The sequence below is a fragment of the Nothobranchius furzeri genome, chromosome 12 (genome assembly GCF_043380555.1).
Source record: "Nothobranchius furzeri strain GRZ-AD chromosome 12, NfurGRZ-RIMD1, whole genome shotgun sequence".
NCBI lineage: Eukaryota > Metazoa > Chordata > Actinopteri > Cyprinodontiformes > Nothobranchiidae > Nothobranchius > Nothobranchius furzeri.
The window spans coordinates 60146066-60171773 of record NC_091752.1 but is presented as its reverse complement, the minus strand read 5'-3'; the positions used below and the strand labels follow the sequence as shown (position 1 = coordinate 60171773).

General features: G+C 42.2%; 1 protein-coding gene across 2 annotated transcripts in view; it reads left to right on the top strand.

The window, feature by feature from the left end:
* Positions 1 to 21582, top strand: part of ctu2 (cytosolic thiouridylase subunit 2 homolog (S. pombe)) — a 46688-nt gene extending 25106 nt beyond the window's left edge. For both annotated transcript variants that reach the window (XM_015945524.3, XM_054750624.2), the window contains 11 exons: positions 6460 to 6569; positions 6767 to 7008; positions 7363 to 7498; positions 7574 to 7705; positions 11876 to 11967; positions 12063 to 12160; positions 12242 to 12310; positions 12483 to 12579; positions 16252 to 16318; positions 18985 to 19043; positions 21242 to 21582. In XM_015945524.3, coding sequence (XP_015801010.3) covers positions 6460 to 6569; positions 6767 to 7008; positions 7363 to 7498; positions 7574 to 7705; positions 11876 to 11967; positions 12063 to 12160; positions 12242 to 12310; positions 12483 to 12579; positions 16252 to 16318; positions 18985 to 19043; positions 21242 to 21299 — 1160 coding nt within the window. In that variant the 3' untranslated portion in view covers positions 21300 to 21582. The remainder of the gene's footprint in view (positions 1 to 6459; positions 6570 to 6766; positions 7009 to 7362; positions 7499 to 7573; positions 7706 to 11875; positions 11968 to 12062; positions 12161 to 12241; positions 12311 to 12482; positions 12580 to 16251; positions 16319 to 18984; positions 19044 to 21241) is intronic.
* Positions 21583 to 25708: the final 4126 nt, after the last annotated feature.

The following is a 25708-nucleotide window of genomic DNA, read 5'->3' as shown; positions in this document are numbered from 1 at the left end:
AAGGTTGTGGCTAAACAACTCACAGCTGCTCTTGATGAACATAACATCTATGATAGCTTCCAGTCAGGTTTTTGTAGAGCTCATTCTACTGAAACAGCTCTTCTTAGGGTCTCTAATAACCTTCTGACTCACAGTGATGCAGGGGACTGTTCTGTTCTGGTCCTACTGGACCTGACTGCAGCCTTTGACACTGTTGACCATCACCTGCTACTGGAGAGGCTGAGAGACTGGGTAGGCCTATCAGGAACTGCTCTGGAATTGTTCTTCTCTTATCTTTCTGAGCGTTTCTTCTCTGTGGCCGTCTCCCAAGTTTAGGTCCTCCACGACCTCTCTTACCCATGGTGTCCCACAAGGTTCTGTGCTGGGGCCTCATTTAAAGGAATCTCCTGCCATCTTTATGCAGATGACATCCAACTGTACATCTCTTTTAAGCCTCATGAGATGTCTAAGCTGCAGCTGCTACACTCCTGCTTAGACTATCAAAACCTGGATGGCTGGGAACTTTCTACAACTAAATGAAGATAAGACTGAGATCCTCATCTGTGCCCCAGACAAGCTGGTTCCCTAAGTCAGAGACTCTTGGTCAGCTTGCTTCTCACACCAAACCTTCTGTCAGGAATTTTGGTGTGGCCTTTTACCCAGCTCTCACCCTGGATCCTCATGTCAGTTCTCTTGTTCGCTCTTCCTTCTTCCACCTCACGAACATTGCTAAGCTGAGTCCCATTCTGTCCCACTCTGAACTTGAGACTGTTCTCCACACCTTCATCTCCTCATGCTTAGACTACTGCAACTCTCTTTTCACGTGTCATCATCATCATCATCATCATCATCACCTTTATTTATAAAAGCACTTTACAGACATTTATTATGTCACCAAGGTGCTGAACAAGACTAAACTAAAAAAGATAAAAACAAAGAATATATAGGAAACCAAATAAAAAAATTAAAAACAGCAAAATACAAAACAACATCAGTTAACACACAGATTAAAAAGACAGATTATAATAATGGGTCTTCGGCGCCTTCTTAAAAACCTCTACTGACATGGAGAGTCGCACAGATAATGGAAGATCATTCCATAATTTCGGGCCTGCTACCAAAAATGCCCTGTCTCCTCTTATTTTGAGCCTAGTTGCGGGGACTAGAAGCATATGGTGACTCTATGAGGGGAGCGAACGACTAGGTATATATGGCTGTAACAAGTCAGATAAATATTCTGGTGCCATCCCTTTCAGTGCCTTAAAACCAATAAAAGAATTTTAAAACACACTCTAAAAGCGACCGGTAACCAGTGCAGATCTGCCAGGATGGGTGTCACATGGTCATATTTCCTTTTCCCTTCTAGGAATCTTGCTGCAATGTTTTGCACAAGCTGCAGATGAGCTACTGTACTCATTCTCACCCCAATTAAGACGGAGTTACAGTAGTCTAAATGAGAGGTGATAAACGCATGCACAACAGTCTCTAGGTCCTTTCTAGTTAAAAATGACTTCACTTTGGCCAGACGTCGCAAGTGGTAAAAAGAGGACGATACAACCGCACCCACATGTGCGTCAAAGGTGAAAGCGTTATCTAATGTCACTCCTAAGTTGACTGCCAAAGAACGTAGGTAGGCATTCATATCCCTACAATCCAGTTTTGATCGCTCTAAATCACGATGTAACCCAAACAGCACTACCTCAGTCTTGCTTTCATTCAGACATAAAAAATTGTCCGTCAACCATGACTTAACTTCAGTTAGACAGTGCATTAAGGTAATAATGGGACAGTCACTTCTATAATCCAAGGGTAAGTAAAGTTGGCAATCGTCAGCATATACATATGCTATCGAATTCCATACTTCCTCATGATGTCCCCAGTGGCAAAATGTAAATCAAAAACAATAGTGGTCCTAATATTGAACCCTGTGGGACCCCCCACCGTAGGTGTGTGAATCCAGAACTAAGCCCACCCATCCTTACACTTACAGTCCTATCCTTCAAATAAGATCTGAACTAGTCTAAGGCCAGACCAGAGATTCCTACATTATACTCCAAACGATGGAGCAACACTTCATGGTCCACAGTGTCGAACGCAGCTGTAAGGTCCAACAAAACAAGTAGCACAGGATTTCCCCCATCAGTTTCTAACATAATGTCATTTAATACCTTTATCAGTGCCATTTCCGTACTATGAAAAGCTTTAAAGCCAGACTGAAAAGTGTCCTTGATGTTAGACTCTTCTAGGAAATCCATTAACTGAGTATAGACACATTTTCCAGAATTTTACTCAGAAAAGGGAGCCTTGCAATCGGCCGGTAATTCCAATGCTGCATAACATCTAACCCCGATCTCTTTTACAGTGGGTTAATAACCGTCTTTTTAAAATCAATTGGGACATAGCCAGAGGGCAAACTGCTATTAATAACTTTCAATATTAATGGTGCTATTCCATGAAAGACTTCCTTAAACAGCCGTGGTGGTATGATGTCTTCAGGAGATCCACTCGGTTTAATTACGTCCACCAAATTAACTAAGTCATCAAGGGATACTGGCTGAAAAGACTCTAAATGTCTATCCAAAGGAAATGAGGGAGTTTGCATATTTGCTCTTGACAGTGCAGAATGCAACAATGCCACCTTTTCAATAAAAAACCTAAGAAAACTAGTACACATGTCTTCTGATAGCTGTGCAGGGAAACCATTATCCACATTTATCACAGCATTAATTGAGGCATAAAGCATCCAAGAGTTGTTACAATTAGAAGCGACTAGGTTTGAATAATAGTCAGTCTTTGCCTTTTTAACAAACTCCTGATGATTTTTCCAGCTTTCCCTTAGGGCAATCAGGGAGCCATGAAGTTTGTCCTTTTTCCATTTTCTCTCACATCTCCTGCATTCCCATCTTGCAGCCCGCGTGAGCTCAGTTGACCATGACTTAGCAGCACGATTTCCCTTCTTTATTCAAAGAGGTGCAATAGTGTCCAGAATGTCCTTACTAATATTGTTAAAACAGCTTAGCAGGCCATCCAGACTTCTCCCATCTGATAAAAGAAGCCTGCTTCACTGAATAAAAATAAAAATTGTCCTGAGGTAGCTGAATTCACAGAGCGAGAAAGTGTAACAGGAGGAACAGATTTCAGCATACACTCACCCATGTTAGTGTCAAATAATACCGGCTTATGGTCAGAAAAGACTGCATCATGAACACAAAGGTTAGACACAGTACATCCAAATGACGAAACAAGGTCCAATGTGTGACCACATACCTGAGTGGCCCCATTAACAATTTGAATAAAGTTAAAAGAGTTCATGAGATTAATAAAATCTGTGACCAGCGGTTTTCCAGGACAACAAACATGAATATTAAAATCTTCCATTAGCAGATGTAATGGAAATGAAGGTTATTACAATTTAGTTAATGACCAGAGATATTAATGATCCATATCTGGCATGGACCCCATCTCTGGACACTGGGCTTTTAAAATCAGAAGAGTGTCCTTTTTATTACAGGGAAATTTAATACACTTTGCATGAACTGAGAGACAAGAGAATAGAGAGACCTCCAACGTTTAAGCAAAATTTATTATCTAAATTATTATAAACAGTTTAACAGGACTAACTCTCTAGTGATGGATGCTAATGGAATGAATGTGGGGTGGAGTGTGTGTTGGTGCGATGTCAGTTCAGAACCTCCGTTCTGGAGAAGCGAGTCTGAGTGGGAGATGATGTTTTGCTCCTAACTGATCAACGTTTGAACCTTGGTCAGAAAACAAATGAGACACTATCTGTGCCGTTCTACTTTACCCGTCAGGGAGACTCCCGTACAGATCAGGCTGCCAGGTCCACGACCTTCCAATGATACTGGAGCTGACGAAGCAGCGTCCTCAGCACGACAAACCAGTCTTTAGATAGTCTCCAGGTAAAAACGGCAGATGTTTCACAGCGTCAAAAGGGACCCCCCTTTGGGTCAGCGGGTTCAGCTTTTATTCTGAAGGAACCGTTGTTTTGTTGGTAACAACGACAGGATTTCCCAGCTTGGCAGTTCTCAGCTTAAAAGTAAAAAGTGCAGGTGGCCGGTCCGTACTCCACTTAGCAATGATGAACATCAGAGGATTTTGAGAGCTGGCTGAACACTGAACTCAAAATGGCGTTGTTCTGACTTATTAATCTTGGTGTTTATTATTTTTGACGAATCGCAGCTGACAGATTAAATAAACACCACAGAGACTCTGCCACGCTTCAGATGTGAAGGTTCTGATTGGATTTTGCGACCGGAATGTGTCATGATTATTTATTTTGTGTATCAGCTGTCTAGTGGCTACCATACCTCATTTCCTTATTAAACATTAATCATAACATTGTGATTTCACAGATCGGTCACATGGTTATTATTGACTAACAGTTGTTTTGATTAGCTTTATTAAAATAGAGTTCTTTGACTAATTAAAAGAAAAGAGTTCATTCTTTGTTCTTCTGTCTTCACTGCTGGAATGTAAACATTAGAAGTGAATGCATGACCTTGGCTGTTTCATGCACTCTGGCACTGTGTCAAACAGAACAGCTGTGAGAGGGGAGAGATGGTTCCTTCATCACGTTACACAGAATTTGATCATAACAAGATGCACAATTAGCCAAAAATTCACTGAACTCAGATAAGAAATCCTTACTATATTTTGGGGGTCGATAGACCACCGCACAGAGGAGTGGCTGTTGTTGGTGATCAAGTTCAAACGAACATAGTTCAAAACTGCTGTTAGAGGACCATGGGATAAGTCTTTTAATCTTGACATTAGCTTTGTATACAACTACTAGGCCCCCTCCACGCCTTTTAGCCCTCGGAACATTGATAAAAACACAGTCAGCTGGAACTAGTTCATTAAGGGCAAAGAACTCACCAGCAGTAATCCATGACTCCGTTACACAAAGAATATCCAGACCATGTGTAACAAAAAATCATTTAAAATGAACGTCTTGATAGCCACCGACCTAGCATTGCCCAGGCCCCACCTCAAGCAAGATGACACATTAGCTCCAATGATAGTTGGAGCTCTATTCACTGGTCCAAGATTCAGCAAGTTGATTCCTCTTTGATCAAACCATTGGGAAGGAGGGGGACGACCACCGCATTCACCTGGACAGCCAGCAACAGGGACGAGCCATGAGCCAACCAGATCCAGAACTCGCCACGGCACCACAAATTTTGTAGCTGCCCACAGGATTGTACGAGAACCACCAGTAAAGATATTCTTCAGGGCTTTCCACCTGACAAGCCGTCCCCCACGAGAACCCCGTTTCCTACATTTCCTCCTCCAGCACGGCGGTTACCACTTAGCTTCCCAACACACCGTCAGTCCATCCAGGTAAGGGGGAGAATTATTCCTGTACTCTCCAGCTGTAGATGGTAAAAATCCAGCAGAAGAACCGATTTTGAATAAGGTATTCAGCTCATACACAATTCTGGGTTGGGCATCATGCAAAATACAAGCTAAAATGAGCAAAAACACAAAAAATACAAAATTTGACAGACGGCAAGCCGGTAACACTGGCGCCATCTTGAGGTAGAGGTGTCTGAGCAGAACCTCCCTGAACCGTCTGCAGGTGGTTCAGAATGCCTGTGCTCGACTTCTGACCAAGTCCTCCAATCACACCCACATCACCCCGCTTCTCCTCCAGCTTCACTGGCTGCCAGTCAACTCCAGGGTTCATTTCTAGATCCTGGTTCTGGTCTATAGGGCCTTACATGGACAAGCACCATCTTACACTGGTGATCTTCTTAGTCCCTACACCCCCAGTAGGTCCCTGAGGTCCAGTGACCAAAGCCTACTGGTTGTGCAGCGCACCAGGCTAAAGACCAAAGGTGACAGATCATTTGCTGCTGTGGCCCCCAGACTCTGGACCTCTCTCCCCCTGAGCCTGAGATCAGTGGACTCAGTGGTCTCCTTTAAGAAGCAGCTGAAGACTCACCTGTTTAGGCTTTGGTTCGACCTTCATCGCCACCTTCTCCTATTCTGTTCTTATTCCACCTTATCCGGAATCCAGTAATTTCCCTCTTTCCTTTTCATTTTCTCTCTCCCTTTCCTTACATTTTTAATCATAAATTTGTTTTCTAATTTTAAACATATTTTTAATCATTTTTTTAATTCTTTTTTACTCTTTGTATTTATTATTTTTAGTGAAGACCCTCATGATTTTTATCTTGAGAGGCGCCATTTAAAAATATTTATTTCTTTCCAATCGGAACATCCGTACTATTGAGGACCGCATGCATGACTGTAATGTTGTTCTGCTGACAATGAATTGCTTTGCGACAATCACCAGGCAAAGGAGAAGTTCAAAGAGGAAACGTCTTCCTCAGTGCCTCGAACCCGAGCAAACAGAAAAGTTTAAATCAGGTTTTACCCCATTTTGTAAATGATGCCCCTGATCAAATTGTATATGTCTGGATAACTTGGCTTACTAGATCTTTGTCCATGTTTCAGAGGGAGGCGTTGTAGGCCTGTCTAAGGAGATGAGACAGAAGACTGCGTTTGAGCTACAGGAGCTGTTCACAACTACAGGTTTCCCCTTCTACATCCTTCCTCTTGAGCAGGTCAGTATGAACATGAATGAATGATTAATCCTTATAAAACCAAGTGGGTTGAAGGAGCTGCTCTCAGTGCTTTTGTATGTACATCAGTGTCCTCTTTCAAAAGCGACTTTTTAACGTTAATCACATGAATGTAAAAGTCACCACTATAATCTCCAATAGCAAAAGAAAAAAACTGACGTTATCACATTTCCTCCAAGGTTTTGGAGCTTCCAACTTCAGTCGTAATGCCGGTCCAACAACAGTCAGAACCAGTTACTGGTGCCTACAAAGCAGCTGTGGATCACTTCCTCCTACATGGTAGAAAAAACGATGTGTCCCCTGAAGAACAAGAAAATATCTTGCCATGTGATGTGAATGAGTCCCAGACGTGTGCACTCCAGCAGCTGATTGGATCTGCTAAGACTCTGACAGCCAGAGAAGACCTGCTGAACACTCTGAGGTTAGTCCTGTTCCCCTCAACTGACACTGCACTAGTACTACTACTACTACGAGTTAGGTAGTCAGGTTTCCCTAAGTGCAGACTATACTACTACTACTACTACTTGTTAAGGTAGTCCTGTTCCACTCATTGGAGACTCGTACTACTAGATTGGTTAGTCCTGTTTACCTCACTGGGGATTAAACGTGTACTACTACTACTACTACTACTAGTGAAGTTAGTCCTGATCCTCTCATTAAATACTAAACCTAAGAGTGCAATTACTGGTTAGGTTACTACACTAGGTGGTGTTGTGCAGAAAAGTGTTTTCAGTCTCATCCCACTCTAACTCAGCTGTGTGTTTTCTTCTCAAAGGCATCATTTGCTGGTGCACACAGCTCGATCTAAAGGCTATAGTAAACTCATGCTGGGAGACAGCTGCACCAGACTGGCTGTTAAACTCCTCATCAGTATCTCACTGGGCCGAGGGGCACAGCTGGCTCAGGACGTGGTGTGTATGCACTATGAACTCAGACATTCAGCTTGTAACTAACCCTAACCGTAGAGGTTTTTGTATTTGCTCCAGGGTTTTTCAGACTCCAGATATGGTGACGTCATATCAGTGAGACCAATGAGGGACTACTCAGCCAAAGAAATTGCTTTCTACAGTCACATGTTCAATGTTCCATATGTTTCTGTTCCAAGCCTACACACTAAGGTATGATCTGACGGCAATTTCTTTGTTTCAAAATAAGGAAAGACCATAGCAATGTTTTCTATGTTCTTTTAAGAATAACTTGTTTATTCCATTCCATCTTCTGTTATTCTTGAAGTTTTGTTTTTGTTAAATCATGCTAAATCTACTTTTTGGAGCCTTTGACCATGTTCTCTTTTTATTTCCTCGTCTAAATCACCCCAAAGCGGTTTTTGGCTTCTCCCTGTCCAATCGGCTCACGGGTCCCCGGGAGAACGACAAAATGAATGCAAGTTAACGGGGCTAAAAGAGTTATTTTCTAATCCGCTTTGCCTTACACCCTGGATCCCCCATATGCTGTACTGCAATTTAAATGAAAAGTAATGATGGGTGTTTTGACCACGCCAGTCACGTAATTTAAGATTTATTAGCTTGTCAGAGTTTGTAAATAGCACAACTACGTCGGCACTTCTCATATATGACATCACCACGTAATCTCCTCTCCCCTAGCGGAGCGCTTCTTGGAAAGTGAAGCGATAGTCACAACATCACGCGGGACTTGAGAACAGGAAGCAGCAAGTGACTATTGTTTATGCGTGATCAGACTTGCCGTCGTGTTTTGTGTGACTAATTCATTAACTGTGGGTAACTATGTATTAAAATATTTTAAGATCAATAGTACTTTAAAGTTATCAAAACTGCAGCTAGGTTTGTGCCGCAAAGCCGTTCACTATTAGAGACCGTTCCTTTATTTACACCCGCTAACAGCGAAACTGGCTAATGTAGGAGACCCGGCCAGTAATGGAATACAGGCCAATATTAGAGGATTTACGGTAATTATCCTGAGCTCATGGTAGGTACATCGCCCTTGGCAGTTTAATTCCTTTCTTCTCTCGGAAGAAAGTTTTGTTGAATTCATGAATACTGAAATTCATTTATTTTTAATGAATGAGTCCTGACTTTTTCCTCGTAGACTTACACCCATCCGGAGCAACCTTGAAATAATGCAGAATAAAAATGTTTTGAACCTCACAACATGGAAAGGAAAAGGAATATCTAACTTAGAGCGTGCTATCGAAAGTGCTAAGTATATACCATTTCATGCCCTTGTGGATACATATGAAATTGACAGGAAAACATTTTTTAATATGTTCAAATAAAATCAATTATTCAATTGAGATGTGTTACTAGGCATCTTGACTCAGAGGCTCCATTAATAATCATAAACTTCTTAAAACTCCAGCCCCCAAAATTAGTACCTAAAATTTACATCACAATCTTCAAAGTAGATTTATCCTTCTCTCTGCCTGTTTCTAAATGGGAGAGAGATTTATAGAGTAGAATAGAATAGAATAGAATATTAATCCCATAGTGGGAAAATTAACTCGTTACAGATTCAGATACACTTAGAGAAAAGGAAGAAAAAATCAATAAGATTACAGGTAAACACACAAAGGTAGTAAACTATTATTGTAACTTTTAACCTCTTAAAAACAAAGAATACCAGGAAACTTGTATTTCCAGAACTATGCAATATAAGGTATACCGACAAGTTAATGTACATGCGGTACTGCACATTATTGAACATTGCATTGATGTTATTGTGTAACAGCTCAGTGGCCTAGTGTGTCCACCCTGGCACTGGGAGATCAGGGTTCGATTTCTGGTCCAGTCATACCAAAGACTTCAAAATGGGACCCAATGCCTCCCTGCTTGACACTCAGCTTTAACCACCAAATAGTTCCCGAGCCACCACTGCAGCTCACTGCTCCCCTCCCTGGGGATTAGGTCAAATGCGGAGATGAATTTCACCAGTGCGTGATGATGACTTTGGGACATTAACAGGATAACATAAAGTTAAACTGTGGAGTTATACAAACTTTCTGCAGAGTGGATGAATGGCCTACGGTAGCTGTTGCTACTGTTTTAGGATGTCTCAGTCTACCTGTGAAGGAGCTGTCCATGGTCTCCACAGTGGAACGCAGTGGGTGGGAGGGGTTTTCCAGAATGGTGGTCATCATCCCTACCACCCTCCTTTCACACGTCTCATCAACAGAATATAGTTGGCACCCCAGAACCAAGCTAGCTTTTTTATCTAGCTGTTTCAGTCTCTTCCCATCTCGGTCATAGCTGCCTGCACCCCAACAGACCACAACAGAGTGGATAACAGAGCCAACCACAGAGTGATTAAAGAATTTTAGCAGCTGGGAATTCACTCCGAAGGACCTCAGCCTCCTCAGGAGGTGGAGGCGGCTTTGGTCCTTCTTATACAGAACATCTGTGTGTTGTTGCACCAGTTCAGTTTACTGTTGAGGTGAACACCCAGGTACTTAAAAGTATTCACCACCTCAATGTCTGCTCCCTGGATGTTTACTGGTGAGTGAGGAGGAGTGTTTGGAAGTCAGTCACCATTTCCTTTGTCTTACTGGTGTTCAAGTGATGGTGGTTACGCTCACACCAGTCCACAGAGTTCATCACTGCGTTTACATGCAGCCAGTAACCCTTTTAAAACCCGAATATTCACAATAACCCGGTTCCGCACGGCCATGTGAACACCGCCAAAAACCCGGATATGCTCATAACCGGGTTTTTAAAAACACGGTTACTACACCTGTGGTAACCCTTTTCTAACCCGAATGTTTGGTCGTGTAAACGCATATCGGGATATCCCCATCAAAGCGTGTGTTCTGCGCATGCTCTGTTCGCAAGGAATCTTGGTCTTTAGAGTAGCGAGACGTCTTGTATGCGCCAGAACACCGGAAGTAAACAACAAGTTGGGAGCAACATGGCGAGTCGCGGCACAGCACCACACTTTTGGAATGACGAGGAAACTAAAGCGCAAACAAACGCGGTCGCTATCTCTTCCGAACTGGGAAAAATGTTGTTGTTTTCATGGATACCGGAACAAGAAGAACCGGAAATGAGGCATTTTGCGTCTGGACGTAGTCCATACATCCTGACGCTACCCCAACGTCCGCATTTATATATTTATATTATTTTAAATCGGGTTATGCAAGTTAGAGGTAACTCTTTCTATTTATGCTTGTAAACGGGTTATTCTGATCAACTCAGAAACCCGAATGCCGACCTTAACCCGATCATAACCCGGATATTGGCTGCATGTAAACGTAGTGCATGATGGTGGACCTGTACTCCTAGTCACACGCACACACACACACACACACCCATCCCCCAACACACCATGACCAAGTCATCTGAGAGCTGCAGAAGGTTAGGGTTATGGTCCATCATTTCCCTCCGCCTCTTCATGTGCTTTGCCACCTCTAAACACACGTTTCCTGTTATTTCTGTCCACGAATAAAACACTTGCTACGTATCATTTTTCTCTTCCAGTCATGGGTGAATAAAAAGTTCATAATTTTAGAGTTTTTCCGCGACATATTCTTCAAGCTGCTCCGTGTCTGCCGCTAGATATCTTAGGCTCTGTTTATGTTTTTGAGTGAACAGTTGTGGCGCTGTTGATGAAAGCTACGTCCTGTCTAATTTCAAGCTTGCGTTCTCCATCTTGTTGGACTGATGTTTAGAAAAGGACGGATAATGGCGTTGCATGTCTCTGTACTGACGCACAAGCATAAACTTGGCCTAAGAGCCACCACCTAGCATTGTACCTCTGAACCCTACGTGTTGGAGCCATTTTTAGAGAATATTGTCAATCAATCAATCAATCAATCAATCAAAGCTTTATTTATAAAGCACCTTCCACAACCCTGTCAGGAAGCCCAAAGCACTGAACATTGTACAGTTGTATGTAAATATATTGAATAAATCAACAATAAAAGAAATTCAAATTACAAAATACAAATTACAAAATACAAAATGGAAATTACAAGATAGATGAAACATTCTGGTAAAGGACAAATGTGTGAAACACATTTGGATTGAGTGGATGGATTGAGTGAACCAATGAAAACTGTGGAATGGATTCAAAATAAAAGAGGGCCAAAATCAAACATGTTCTGGAAACGCCAAGCGGAGGAGGTGTGTTTTTAGGTGATGGTGTCAAAAGCAGCACTGAGATTCAACAAGAACAGACCATTACAAATGGCAGTTAAGAGTATCTGGTTTACAGCTGCTATTTACAGTCATCAAAACATGATGATAAATTGTTGACTAGGTTAGTAATAAAAGCTGACTTTTTCTTTGATTTGATTTATTTTTATATCTATCCTGTAGACTCAGGACAAGGCCAGCATCCAGCGTCTGACTGAAAGTTTTGTGACCAAACTCCAGACAGACTTCCCGTCCACTGTGAGCACCATCTACAGGTCAGTAAGGGACCCTCTATGTTGTGAAGAACTGTAGAACATAAGCTGTAAGAAGTAACCATCTGGGCACTACCAACCTGCCTCCATGTCTGTAGAACCGGTGAGAAGTTGCAGACAGCAGGTCGGAGCTCCTCAGCTGCTGCTGATGGTAGCAGATGTCTGCTCTGTTTGTGCAGTCTGGACACTGTTACTGGTGAGTCGTGCTAGCTGCTAACCTTCTTTCTGGTAAAACAAACACACCTCATCTCAAGCTGCATGTTTACCTTCTCCTCAGATGTTGCTTCTGCCCTTCAGGCCACACTAATCTCAGAGCAGCTCTCCCACACTAAAATACAAGGCCCAGGTAAGATATCCCATTAGCTTTTATATCCAGCAGGTTTTTGTAGCTGTCTGGAATTTGTTCATTGCCAAATTGAATCTGTTTTTCTTTCATGAGAAAGAAATCCTTTATAGCAAAAATATTCAGTTCTGTGTACACATTAGGATTAAGGTCGTGTGTGTCTTTGGTCCACTAGAGTCAGAACTGTCTACTGCTGAGGAGTACTGTTCCATTAAAGGAGAAGGGACTTGTAGAGGAACAGGAGGTGGCGTTGTCTGCTGTTCTTCTGCTAAGTGAGTAGTTTGTTCGTGTGATACTATATTATTTTAGCGGTACTTTTCCACTGAAACAGGTATTTCTGTTGGTCCAGGCAGAAGCTACCAGCCTGAGCCTAGTCCCAGCATCATGTAGTTGGATAGGAAGCTTCCTTACATAGATACCGTTTTGTTACGACCCAGAGTTGGTAAGATGAAGGAGGTTGTAACACAAGTAAAGCAGGTGATTTAACTCATAGCTACTGCATCAGTAGCAACCTCAGAAATTGCTAGGGGAAAACAAGACAATACCAAATTTCTGAAACCCATTGTTGGGTGTTGACACTCTTAATAAACTAAAGAGGGAGAGTTTAAAAAACTCCTAAACAAACTGACAACTTGCAGTGGGGGCTTATCCACAAACAAGGCCTACTATCCAACGCTCAGATATTGTCAGCACAGCTACGGAGCTCCGGAATAGCGAAAGAGAATGGATGAATGGAGCTCTTGTAGTGAACCTAGGTAGGCTCTGTCAATTATGTAGAGTAATGGTTTAGGCTCTTTTATGAAAGAGGAACCATTCTACATATTAATTTGAGATATTAATTTTAATAAATTAATAACCAAATTTTATAGTTTAAGAAGACTCAAAAGTTGTTTTCATCGATAAACTGTCGATAATTTCCGTGGGTCTGTGTTTCAGTTCAATGAAGAGACAAGTTGAAAGTTAAAAGATTTAGTTCTTCAAATTAAACTAATGATTTTGAAATGACAAGCAGAGGGAACAACAATCAACATTGGCAACTTTGTTGAACAATCTTTAACAGTTGATATTTTAAGCTTGTTCAAATAGACCTTGTGTTGGATGTGCTGAAGATTGAGAATGATGTGATGTGATTATGGATGCGTGTGTGCAGGTGTCTGAGATTGCTTCAGGAAGAAACAGGTGTCTGAGTGAAAAGTGATGGTTTGAATAAACTTAGGTTTTGTTGGAAAAGATGCATCAAACGCTATCTATTGTGTTCTGCCTCACCATACGAGGACCCTCGTTCAGATCCGGAACGTCAAAGGACGATGTTTCATCCAGGGCACCTCGGCTGGCAGAGAAGACGAAGGTGTCCGCCGACCCGGTCCAGAGATGACCTCGGTACACGTGATGATGAAGCGTTTGCAGATGCGCTTTCTTAAGTTTAATTACTCAGAAAATCAAAGACTTGGGACGAGTCTGCGTTAGCGGTTGCAATTCAGCTATTCCTGTCTGGCTTGGCAGGAATAGCGTGAGGGGGGGAGAAAGGAGCCGCAGCCCCGTTCCCCGTTGGCGTTGTTCACACGTCCTCCCTCTTTCGTTGTCAAACACCAAACTGAATCATGAACTGAAACTTACCAAAAGCCTTTCTCTTCTCAAAGCAAAACTTGTGCGTCAAAGCAAATGTGTTTTGGAGTTTACTGTGAGAGAGTGTGTGTGTGTGAAGGTCATTATAACATCTTCAAACATTATTTAATTAAGCATTGATTCATTAGTTATTATGATTACCCAAAGCATAATAATCATTCATTTGATTAAAACACATTTATAATGAGCAAAGTGATAATAATGATTATTCAACATTAAGGAAGTTTAAGACTTTGTTATGACTAGCTTTTCCATGAGAACACATCTTCTGGCACTGCAGGTGGCAGATGTTATGGTTTCTCCCAGACTCGCTGGCGTTCAGGTCTTAATCTGTGGGTGAAAGTTCTCAGCGACCCAGCTTTGACCCAGCCGAGTCAAATGAAACCTTTGGCACAGAAAACCCATATTTCCTCACGTTACACTCTGTAGCTTGGCAATATCAGACACATTGGGACTTCCACATAATTTTGGTGGTTTTAAATTGCAACAGATACAGAGACAGAAGTGAAAGAGAAAGGAGAGAGAAAGGAAGAGGTGGTGGTGGGGGGGGGGGGGGGGGGATGAACAAGAATGTGCTTCTAGACCTGCAGAAATAGAAAAAAGGGGATACACAAAGTACAACAAAACCAACAGATCACTGTGCCCACAACCTGAGGATATACACTCACCTCAAGGATTATTAGGAACACCTGTTCAACTTCTCCTTAATGCAATTATCTAATCAACCAATCACATGGCAAGCCCATATTAAGATAAAAAGTAGCAGTCACAACAGGCGAAACAAGTAAATGAAACAGAGACACTTTTATGTTATATACCCATCTCTTATTTTACACATTTATGTTATTGTAAGAAATAATGAAATGACGGTTTGAAAAACTACTAAACACATGTAGTAGTGAAGTATCTCCTCAGCCATCATTGAGTTCAACATGAGCTGCTAGTCACTCGCTTTAATAAAATTAGCATTTTCCAAACAGGAAAACCTAATAAAAAACTGATATTTGGCACTTGATCATTGCTAATACCGCAGCAGGCTAAATAGTGTGATGTAGAGCTAACCGAGGGCTAGTGTGACCATATGTTTCAGATAAGTACATCTTTTTCTAAAGGCCAATTTTCCTCACCAGCCTTTACATGGTTCTGCATGAACTGCTAATCATTCTTTTTATTCTAAACATTCCAATACAGGTCAGGTCATTAAGCCAATCAGTAAAAGGTTTCTTATATAAGGAACCCAGCAGGTTGCATCGAGTCACTGACTAGTGTCAGAGTCTTTACAGCAATCCTCATACTAAGCAAGCATGCAGCCACAGTGGAGAGGAAAACTCCCTTTTAACAGGAAGAAACCTCCTGAGACTCCTGGCTCAGTATAAGCAGCCATCCACCATGACTCCCTGGGGATGGAGAAGACAGAGCGCGCTCACACACACACACACACACAGCATATATACCAAGTAGAGTTTCCATGGTTTCATTGTGATTTTGTTCCTCTCTCTTCTTCTAAATTTAGCTTAAATAGTTCACTGGCTAACATTGGTTCAGGTCAAGTTAGCATTCAAGCTAATGCTACATTAGCCAATAGTATATGGAGCATATAGCGTTTATCTGCTCTATTATCTATATTATTGAATTAAAGATTTCAAGTAAAATGATCTGAAAAACAATAAATAACTTATTATTTACCTGTCCAAAAGAAACATTGCCAACTCTTCATCTGTCTTGAGGCTGCATAGGTCACGAAATTCTCTCCATCGTTTAAAAGCATTTCCAATGTAAATCTGACTCGACTGTATAAAAACGTCTTACAGTGAGTTTTGAAGAAGGGCTTTTAAACTTTTTAAATGTTTTTGAGATGCGGAAGGCAGTTGAGGAGTTGTAATTTCGGGTTTTGGTGCTTCATTGCTTCTACTACTTCTTCAGTCAAACTGACTGAGGCACATAACACCAATGTGCATGCTGCTGTCTAATGCTCGTTCTCAGTGACTGAAAGCTCATGGCTCATGTTAGATGTCCAAAGGGGAGACAATGATGACATAGGTAGAAGGATGCTAAGGTTGCAGCCACCATCCAGGCAGGAGACTGAAGAAGACCAACAAGGAGATTTATGGATGTGCCGAAAGAGGACATAAAGTTAGTTAATGTGAGGGTAGAAGATGCAGAAGATAGGACTAAATGGAGACAGATGATTGGCTGTGTGACCCCTGAAGCTACAATCCCAAAGAGAGAAGACAATATAGGTGGTTGGATTGTTCTTCTGAACATGGATGTCTCTGTTTAATACTTCCATACAAATGTGGTTTCTGTTTTTGTTTCAGGGAAGTTGATACTCCAGACCTGAGAGAGCTGATGTGTTACAGTTGTCAGCTAACCATCAAGGACATGGTGAGTGGAAACAACTCCACTGAAACATGAAGTTATTTTAGGACTAGTAACCAATAGCAGAGGTTTTTTATATTTTGTTAGGACTGAAGCCAAGGATGAAATTCATGTAAAAAAATTGGGACTTTTGAAATATTAAATAATATTTCAATAGGAAGCTTTGTAAGTGCATTTTTTGTGCTCAAAGGACATTAACGTTAGGAAAATTAAAAGGAACGGTAGGGGTTAATAAAGTAGAATTACAAACACCACCAAGGGTATTAGACTTCTGTAATCTCAAACCCCCCAAACTAATGTCTAAAGTATATAAGACACTGTCCAAAATAGACGATAGAATAGCAATCCCTATTGAAAAATGGGAGGTGGATCTATCAGTCAGTTTTGACCAGAACTTCTGGTCCCAAACTTGTTTAAAAACTTTAAAAATGATCAGACACCCCAATTTACACTAATTCAATACAAAATTTTGCAGAGTACACAATACAGGTCATCGGATCTTCAGCATGGGGTGTGTGTCATCTGACACCTGTACACAATGCACAAACAACATTCACACACTGTGGTCCTCTCCTCCTGTCCAGGAATTTCGGGGTAGAGTATGCGAAGACCTGTCAAAGTGTCTGCAATGTCATATCCCAACTTCCCCCTCTCTTTGTTTACTGGGAAACCTGGACGATGTCCCGATTGAAACACCTTTGGTTCACATGGTTCTGACTGCCATATGCATCGCTAAGAAAACTATCCCCATAAATTGGAATAATAGAGAGAATCTTTGCAATAACCAGTATAGAAATTTTTTGTTAGATCATATTACACTTGAGACATCTTCTTCCACTTCAAGTCAATCTCTCATGGCTCCTTTGATCAGTTCCATCACATAGCGATAGGGGGGGGGGGGGGGGTCATTGATATTGTCCTGTGGGATGATGTGGGTGATGGGGCGGGGGGTCTGAGTTTGGAGTATCCGGACGTTCCCTGGAGATGGGTTCACTGAGGGTGTCTCGGGCTAGGGGGCTGCTGCCCCGCTCTGGAGGTGCTTGGGTTGCCTTGTGGGTGGGCTACTGGCAGTTGTGAGTGGGGCCCCTTGGGGGGTCTTGGCGGTGGCCATGGGTTGCTGCCTGGCGGCTGCGTCGACCCTGAATGGGTCTGGGTGGGGGCCTGGGGGCTCGGGGTGTGGGGGCGGCCGGCCCTGTGTGGGGATCTGCGCGGGGCCTTTAGGATTGGGTCCTGACATGTATGCTGCCAGGCAGAAGGCGGGAACACTCAGCAGTGCCTGGCCCAGGCTCAGGGGCCTCAGATGAACCTTGGCTCCTCTGAAATGATAACAATTCTGTCCCATCAAGGGGGAAGGGGATGTCCAGGAGGGGAAGAACCCAACCGTACCTGGATGTCTTATGTCATATTCTGGAAGTTGTGCAAATGCAGGGATGGGAGTAGATATTCCACTAGGGTGGGCCTGGGTCAGTGCCCTCGGACTCCGTGGGGCTCTGCGATGCTGCTGCTTAGGGGCCCTGGTGAGATGGGCTGGTGTCTCCATGCCCTGGGTGGCATTTTGGGAACAGAGGAGCCTATTGGGGCCAGTGGGGGAGCTTGCTCCCTGGAGGGCTTAGGCCAACCAGCCATTCCTCTGCATCCCCACACATTTTTCTCCTCCTACTCCCTCACATCATCACACAAACATACACATAGGACCTTGGGGGGTGGGCACACTCAACGGCATTTGGCAAGGGGACCTTTCAGCCTCATCATGAGTGCCGGTGCTCACTTTCAATTTTAACTGCACTTAGACAGAGAGGGCTGTGAGGCAAATTGGTGTTTTGTGGTGGCATCAGCTGGCGTAGGCCAGGCGATGCCTGCACTGCCCGCTCACCCCAGCCATGGAATACACCTCATCAACACGCATCAACACTGTATTGGAGCAGACGGAGGGAGATTAGGGGTTTTGGCACACCTCTGTTGTTGCTTGGCATCTTGGAGCTGGAGGCTAGGACGGGGAGCTGCCCATCTGGTTGGGGTCTGGGGTGGTGGGTTGCTTTGCTCAGTGTTGGGTGGGGGAGCCTGCTCATCATCACCCCATCAGAAAGGGGCAAACTCTGGGAACCTGTGATGGTTGTACCCTTTGTGCAGCAGTAACGGGACCAGAGTGAACAGTGTATGGGGATCGTGAGTGGGTGTCTAGCGTTAATTTTTGTAGGCCTTGGGTTGTATGTGTATGTGTAAGCATGAGGGAGGGAGTATGTGACTGTGTCTGTGTATGACTGTGTATGTCAGGTTGGGTCTTGGACTCCTCCCCTCTCCTGGGACATTCTTGTGCTTCTGCACATCTTTGCCTGCCCTCCCCCTACCACTTTTAGTGGGGTGCCTTGTTCTGCCTGAGTGTTCGCGGCTCCCGGGTCAGGGGGTTTAAGATTTTTGAGTCACTCAACAGAGAACGGCAGTAACCTACCAGTCTGCTCGGGATTAGTCCAAAATTCAGAGCCAATCTGCCCCATATCACCCCACATGAATGGGGTATACATGTTCTCTCCATGCATGCTTAAGGAGAACATGTATTACACATGGTGACTGCTGGATTTAGACACTCAGACCATGCTGAAGGAGAAAGAAAAGTATGTTAGTAAATATTGCATTAATAATATGTCGTTTAAAGGGTTTTTTTTTCATTCTAGTCTTCAATTCACCATCTTCCTCACTACATTCTCTCAGAAGCGCAGAGAAGACATAGCAGGTGAGTCATCTTTCAAGTGTTGAAGCCAAGTTCTTATATGAGCAACACCGGATATTAACACAACTGAATGCTTTAATATTGAATGTGCTGCCTTTTAGTAGGTCATTAGGAAAATAGCTTGAAAATGGGAATGAGTCAGAGACGAGGTATGGTGGAAACCTCCAAGTTACCGGGACTGAATGACCCCCAATTCACATGCAGCACATTGCAGCTGTGGCATCTCTGTGTCAAAGTGAAGCTGTTATTGGTAATGGTTTGGTTTACACTGATCATGGCTCAAAACATTTCAAGCACAGCCCAGTACGGCAAGGTGTTTACATCTTTATGGCTTGCCGTAACCCAGCAGCATGTTGCTGCACCGCGCTGCTAAAGATAGGACGGGGTTCTATTTCTGGGCGCCAACATAAACATTAAAGATAAAATTTTACAGGTTTCCAATGGATGAAATATGCTGACAGCAATCAGCCATGTAGAACATTCTAGTGGATAAACCATCCATCTCGTGGTAGGCAAAGTCTCGTGACAGAATAAAAATGTAAAATATCTGTCCCAAAGTCCAGACACTAACAAATTATAGCCAGCTAATGACTTATATGCTGTTTTATATAATTATGCGCACAAATCATCAGCATCCTCAATTTCTTCTTCCTCATAAGTGAGGCAGCATCAGAGGTAACTGTAGAACCTCATATGGATGGTTTTGATTCAGTTGAGCTTTCAGAGTTCTCAAAAATATTAGCTTCATCTAAACCTTCAACTTGCATTTTAGATCCAATCCCAACCAAATTATTTAAAGATGCATTTCCTTTGGTTACTGCCCCATTCTAGATATTATCAATCTATCCTTAGTAAATGGATACGTACCACAGGATTTTAAGGTTGCTGTAATCAAACTTTTACTTAAGAAGCTTTCTCTGGATCCAGATGACCCAGTGAACTATAGACCAATATCTAACTGTCCATTTTTATCCAAAGTCATTGAGAAAATAGTGGCCATCCAAGTATATGAGCATTTAAACACTAATGATCTGTTTGAGGAATTTCAGTCTGGTTTTAGAGAGTATCACAGCACTGAAACTGCATTAGTGAAAGTTACAAATGATATTCTCATGGCCTCAGATAAGAGTCTTGTGTCTGTTCTAGTCTTGTTAGATCTCAGTGCTGCCTTTGACACAGTTGATCACAATGTTCTTTTGAAAGACTTGAACATGTTGTAGGGATCAAAGGAACAGCACTAGTTTGGTTTAAATCCTACCTGTCTGATAGATTTCACTTTGTAAATGTACATGACAAATCTTCATACACCAGAGTTACTTGTGGCGTACCACAGGGTTCAGTGCTTGGACAAATTATTTTACTATATATAAGCTTCCAAGTGGTAAAAAAAAATTAGACAGCATGGGGATAAACTTCCACTGTTATGCTGTCAATTCTTGGTTATACTTATCCATTAACCCTGACAAACCTAATCGGTTAGGTAGATTACAGGCTTGTCTTGAAGACATAAAAAATTGGATGACTCTAAACATTCTGCTTTTAAATCAAGACAAGACTGAAGTTCTCATCTTTGGACCTGAAATTCAGAAAAGGAAATTGACCTGACCTGAATGTCATTAAATTAGTTTCCGAGAACAAAGTAAGGAACCTTGGTGTTATCTTTGATCAAAGATTTCCCTCTCTCCTATTAATTTTCTTTCTCCCTTCTCTTACATTTTATTCACAATGTCTTTTGGTCATTTTAAACATTTTTTTAATCATTAAAAAAAAACTTTTTTATGTTTAAATTTTTTGTGAAGCACCTCGTGATTTTTATCTTGAGAGGGGCTATATTTAAGAATGTTTTCTTTTTTTCTTATTAACATGTCTGATATTAGTCCTCCAGTTACTAAAACGACTTCGGTCTTTACTGTTGTAGACTCGCCCTTCTATTATTTATTAAACTGTAAAGCAAGGCTTCATGCAGATTTGAAAAGGTAGGCATTGTTTAGGCCCTAATTCTTACTGTGTGGTGAGACCATGTGGTCTGGAGCTAATTAGGCCAGGTCATGAGGAGAAAAGGACTGGCTAGCAGGGATGGCTATAAAGGTTTAGACTATACAAACACCGGTTTTCTTTCAGTTGGTGCTACACTCATTCAGCTTAGCCTCAGAAGAGCCATGAGCAGAGAACTGTTTCTAACCTATGTTCATGTCCTGCAGGTCTCTGATGAGAGAGGAGATCAGGGAGTTCCTGCTGGATGCTGATGAGGATGACTAGCTGCAAAAATGTTATCAAACCCATTTTTAACAGGAAGGAGAGATGTTTGTCTAAATATCTGATTACCTATGAAAAAGACAATTTCATATACTCATTATGGTTTCATAAAAATGTGACATCTTCACACCGTGACATGTAAAGAAGGTTCTGGTTGCATTGCTGACCTGTTTTTAGTGTCCATCACGTGAGCAGGATTTATAGCAGTAATGTGTTCTGTACTCTGAAGTTAATGTTCAATAAATGGATTTGGCTTTTGCATTTGAATAAAAGCAGCAACATCTTTTCTTTTTATTGGTGTTTTATAAACAATTAACCTGATGTTTAGGGGGACATAGAAGGCAACATGGAAATATAAGCTAACAGTTTGTCAATCAATCATACATGTAAGATCAGACAGGCTAAAGACTGCTACAGGAAGAGGCTGGAGGAACAGCTGGGGCAGGACAATGCTCATGGTGCATGGAGAGGCCTCAGAAACATCACCGGACAGTGGGAGGAGTGGGGCCAGCAGGACAGTCGAAGGGGACCACAACAGGTCAACGAGCTTAACCTGTTTTTTTAACAGAGTCAACACCCTGTCACACCATTCAACGGCTTCTCCCCCCACCACCAACCCTCCTCAGCACCACATCCTCCTTCCTCTCAGTTACACCAGACCAGGTGAGGAGAGAACCGAGGCGGTTTAAGAGCAAGAAAGCTGCAGGTCCTGATGGGATCAGCCCCAGACTGTGCTGACTAGCTTTGTGAAGTGGTCATGCACATGTTCAACCTGAACCTTTGGTTGGAGCAGGTCCCCATCCTGTGGAAAACCTTCTGTGTGGTTCCAGTTCCCAAAACATCACGCCCCAAAAACCAGACCATTACAAACTAAGGTAAAGGACTTATTGCCATGTGTGCGAGAATCCCAACATTAGGAAATAGCTGCGGTACTTGGTGCAAGAAAACAACATTCAGTGTTGAGCCCACAGATAGACCCACTGCAATTTGCATATAAATCAAACATGGGGTTGGAGGATGCCCTCATCTACCTGCAGAACCGGGTGCTGACTCACCTCGGAATGCACTGTGAGAATCATGTTCTTCGACTTCTCAAGTGCCTCCCAACACCATCCAGCTGTGTCTACTGCAGCAGAAGATGAGGGGTGTAAGAGCAGATGAATATCTGACTGCATGGACCATCACCTACCTCACCAACAGGCCACAGTATGTGAGTACTGGAGCCCCACAGGGTATGGTGCTCTCCCCCTTTCTCGTCACCACTTACACCTCAGACTTCACCTACAACACCAGTAGCTGTCACCTCCAGAAGTTCTGACTCGGCCATTGTCGGCTGTGTGTCTGGGAGGAATGTCCTGGAGTACACTGGACTGGTGTGAGCATAACCACATATACCTTAACACCCTTCGTGACTGACTTCCAGAGAAATACCGTACTCCTCCTCACTCAACGGTAAACATCCAGGGAGCAGACATAGAGGTGGTGGATAACCCATTTGGCCCCACTGGAAACAATTGTTGCCAAAGTGTATCACTGTGTTTCAACTTACAATAAAAAATTGCAATGGTATTAATGCAACTTCTTCCCATTTATATGCGAGTAGACAGCTTGGTCAAAGATTTTAATGACATCTGCTTCCTGCTCCTTCTGGCTGAAGACATGGCAGGTGAAAATCTTCCCGGAAAGAGGACATTCGAACATTTATGACCGTTGAAACAACATCAAACCGACACTTTCCGTCAAGGTTGAAAAATATTTCCAAAATGAAAGTTGAGCCAACGTCTTTTCTGGCCGTGACATAAACGTCTTTCAGTGCATCTCATTTGGACATTTAATAATAAAAATTTATGCTTCTTATTACTATATTAATGTAAAAAAAATGTATCATTACTGTAAAAATATATAATTACTGGATTAAAAAATGCAATCCCGCATGCCACCTGAGACGGAACCTCGTAGGTTCCAGCCTGTTTTCGAATTCGGGTCCTCCGCGTGTAAGGAGGATGCCTTACAAGTTGAGCTACCTCTTTGAAATGTAAAAATGGCCGCCCAGTGGATGTAAACTTACAACTGATTCACAACATGCTCTATGTTGAACTACACCTAACAAATTGTCGAAATACGTAACCCCAGTTAACTGTAGACATTTATATGTATCTGAATGGATGGTTAGGAAATATTCAGTTGCATATTTTTTACCAATTTAAACCGTTCTACAGTGACAGTTTTTGGCCATTGGACCAATATTTGCTGGGATGCTATTTGTTGAACTACACAACTGTCAAAATAATAATTATACATGAAACTGTAGACTTGTACAAATATATCTGAATGGATTTTTAGGTACAATTTCTATTACACATAATTTATGACACAAATTTAAGATGTCAGACCGTGGCCATTTTTGGCCGTGGACACCAAGTTACCATGGGATCAATATTTACTGGATGCTACACACGTAACTAATTGTCAAAATAGGAATTATAGACGTATCCGTTGAAATGTACAAACATATCTGTATGGATTTTAGAGAATTTTCTGTTACATGTGTTTTAACAAATTTAAGAGTTCGACCTTTTTGGCCGTGGACACCACGTTGCCGTCGTGACAATGTATGCTAGCTTTTTAGGATTTTCCCCCAAACATATTTATAATTAGTTAATTATTCGTCTGTAGAGCAGGGTTACTCAAATTTAATGGTCCAAGGGCCACTGGAAATGCGATTAGCGGGCCCATGGGTCGCCTATTAAGTACCACTGATCTAGTGTAACCCTACCCCAAAAAATTGTACCTAGGATAAATAAATTTTTCTTCATGGGCTTATTTCTGTAGCCTGACCAACTCTTCTATTCCAATAACCCCACCCCCTGAGAATTCTAACCGAGCCAATCAGTGCTGAGCATCGTACGTCACACACACACACTGCAACAGTGTTTCTCATTAACAATGAAGTAGTTCACTGCAGCTCTTTCCTCTGTTCGAAATTACTTGAACATGTCTGTAAAACCACAAGAAGTAGAAGCGCTAAAAGCCTTTCTTCTAATAAAAGATATTAGCGCCATTGCCAGATGTCATTTTTGACAGCAGCTAAAAAAAGTACAGTCGCGCTGTACAGTCGGCATTTACGCCTATTTTCTGATTGGTTATTTTGTAGTTGGCTAGTCCCGCCCCCATGTGCCTCTCTGCCTGTGAGGAACCAGACTAGTTCTCTGTGTAGAATTAAACAGGACGAGTCTGGCAGGTCAGGATATTATTTCTGTGAGTGGCAACAAAAGTAGCCAGTGGGCACAAAGCACATCGTTAACTAAAGGAAAACACTGTCTGCACAATTGCTCCTAATTTACTTATTTAAAATTGAAGAAAGATGTACAATGGCTCATTTTAGTTGTAGCGTTTACAAATCGATGATTTTAATCTGTTATGACCCCACTTTTCATCACTCTGTGGTTAGCTGTTATGCCCTCTGCTGTGGTCTGTTGGGGTGCAGGCAGCTCTGACTGGGACAGGAAGAGACCGAACTAGCTAGTCAAAAAGGCCAACTCTGGGCTGCCAACTACACTGAACAAAAATATAAATGCCACACTTTTGTTTTTGCTCCCATTTTTATGAGATGGACTAAGGTACACCTGTGCACTACTCATGTCAGATCAGCATCTTGATGTGGCACACCGGTGACGTGGGATGGATTATCTCAGCAAAGCAGAAGTGCTCACTACCACACATTTAGACTGATTTGTGAACAATGTTTGAAAGAAATGGTGATATTGTGTATCTGGAATGAATTTTAGATCTTTAAGTCCATCTCATGAAAAATGGGAGCAAAAACAAGTGTTGCGTTTGTATTTTTGTTCAGTGTAGATCCATTTGAGATGTGTGAAAGGAGGACGCTGGTGAAGATGACCTCCTTCTTGGAAAACCACTCCCACCCACTGCAATCCTGTGGAGATCATGGTTAGCTCCTTCAATGGCAGATTGAGACATCCAAGATGTAGGTCCACCGTAGGTCGTATGTCCCCTTCTGCAGATAGTGTATATAACTCCTGGTACTAGCATTAGTATTTGAAATAACATCAATACAATACTCAGTAAGAGTTCATTACTTGTGTAATTCTGGATGTACATTAGTTTGCCTCTAATGCTGCATACTTCTGGAAAACCAAGTTTTTATTTATTTATTGTTTTTAGTGGTTTGAGTTAACTGTATTCGTATTTTACTTAGTCTTCAAGTGTGTGTGCTGCTGCAGCAAGTGAATTTCCCCACAGAGGAATTAATGAAGTCCATGGTATTCCAACATTAGGTCTATTGGCATGTGAAGAGAAATCTCTCATTACACCAGTAGATTTCATAGATAGGCACAGAAACACCGTTTTAGCTTGTTTTTAACCCAGTAGGCTGTAAAACTGCAACATGA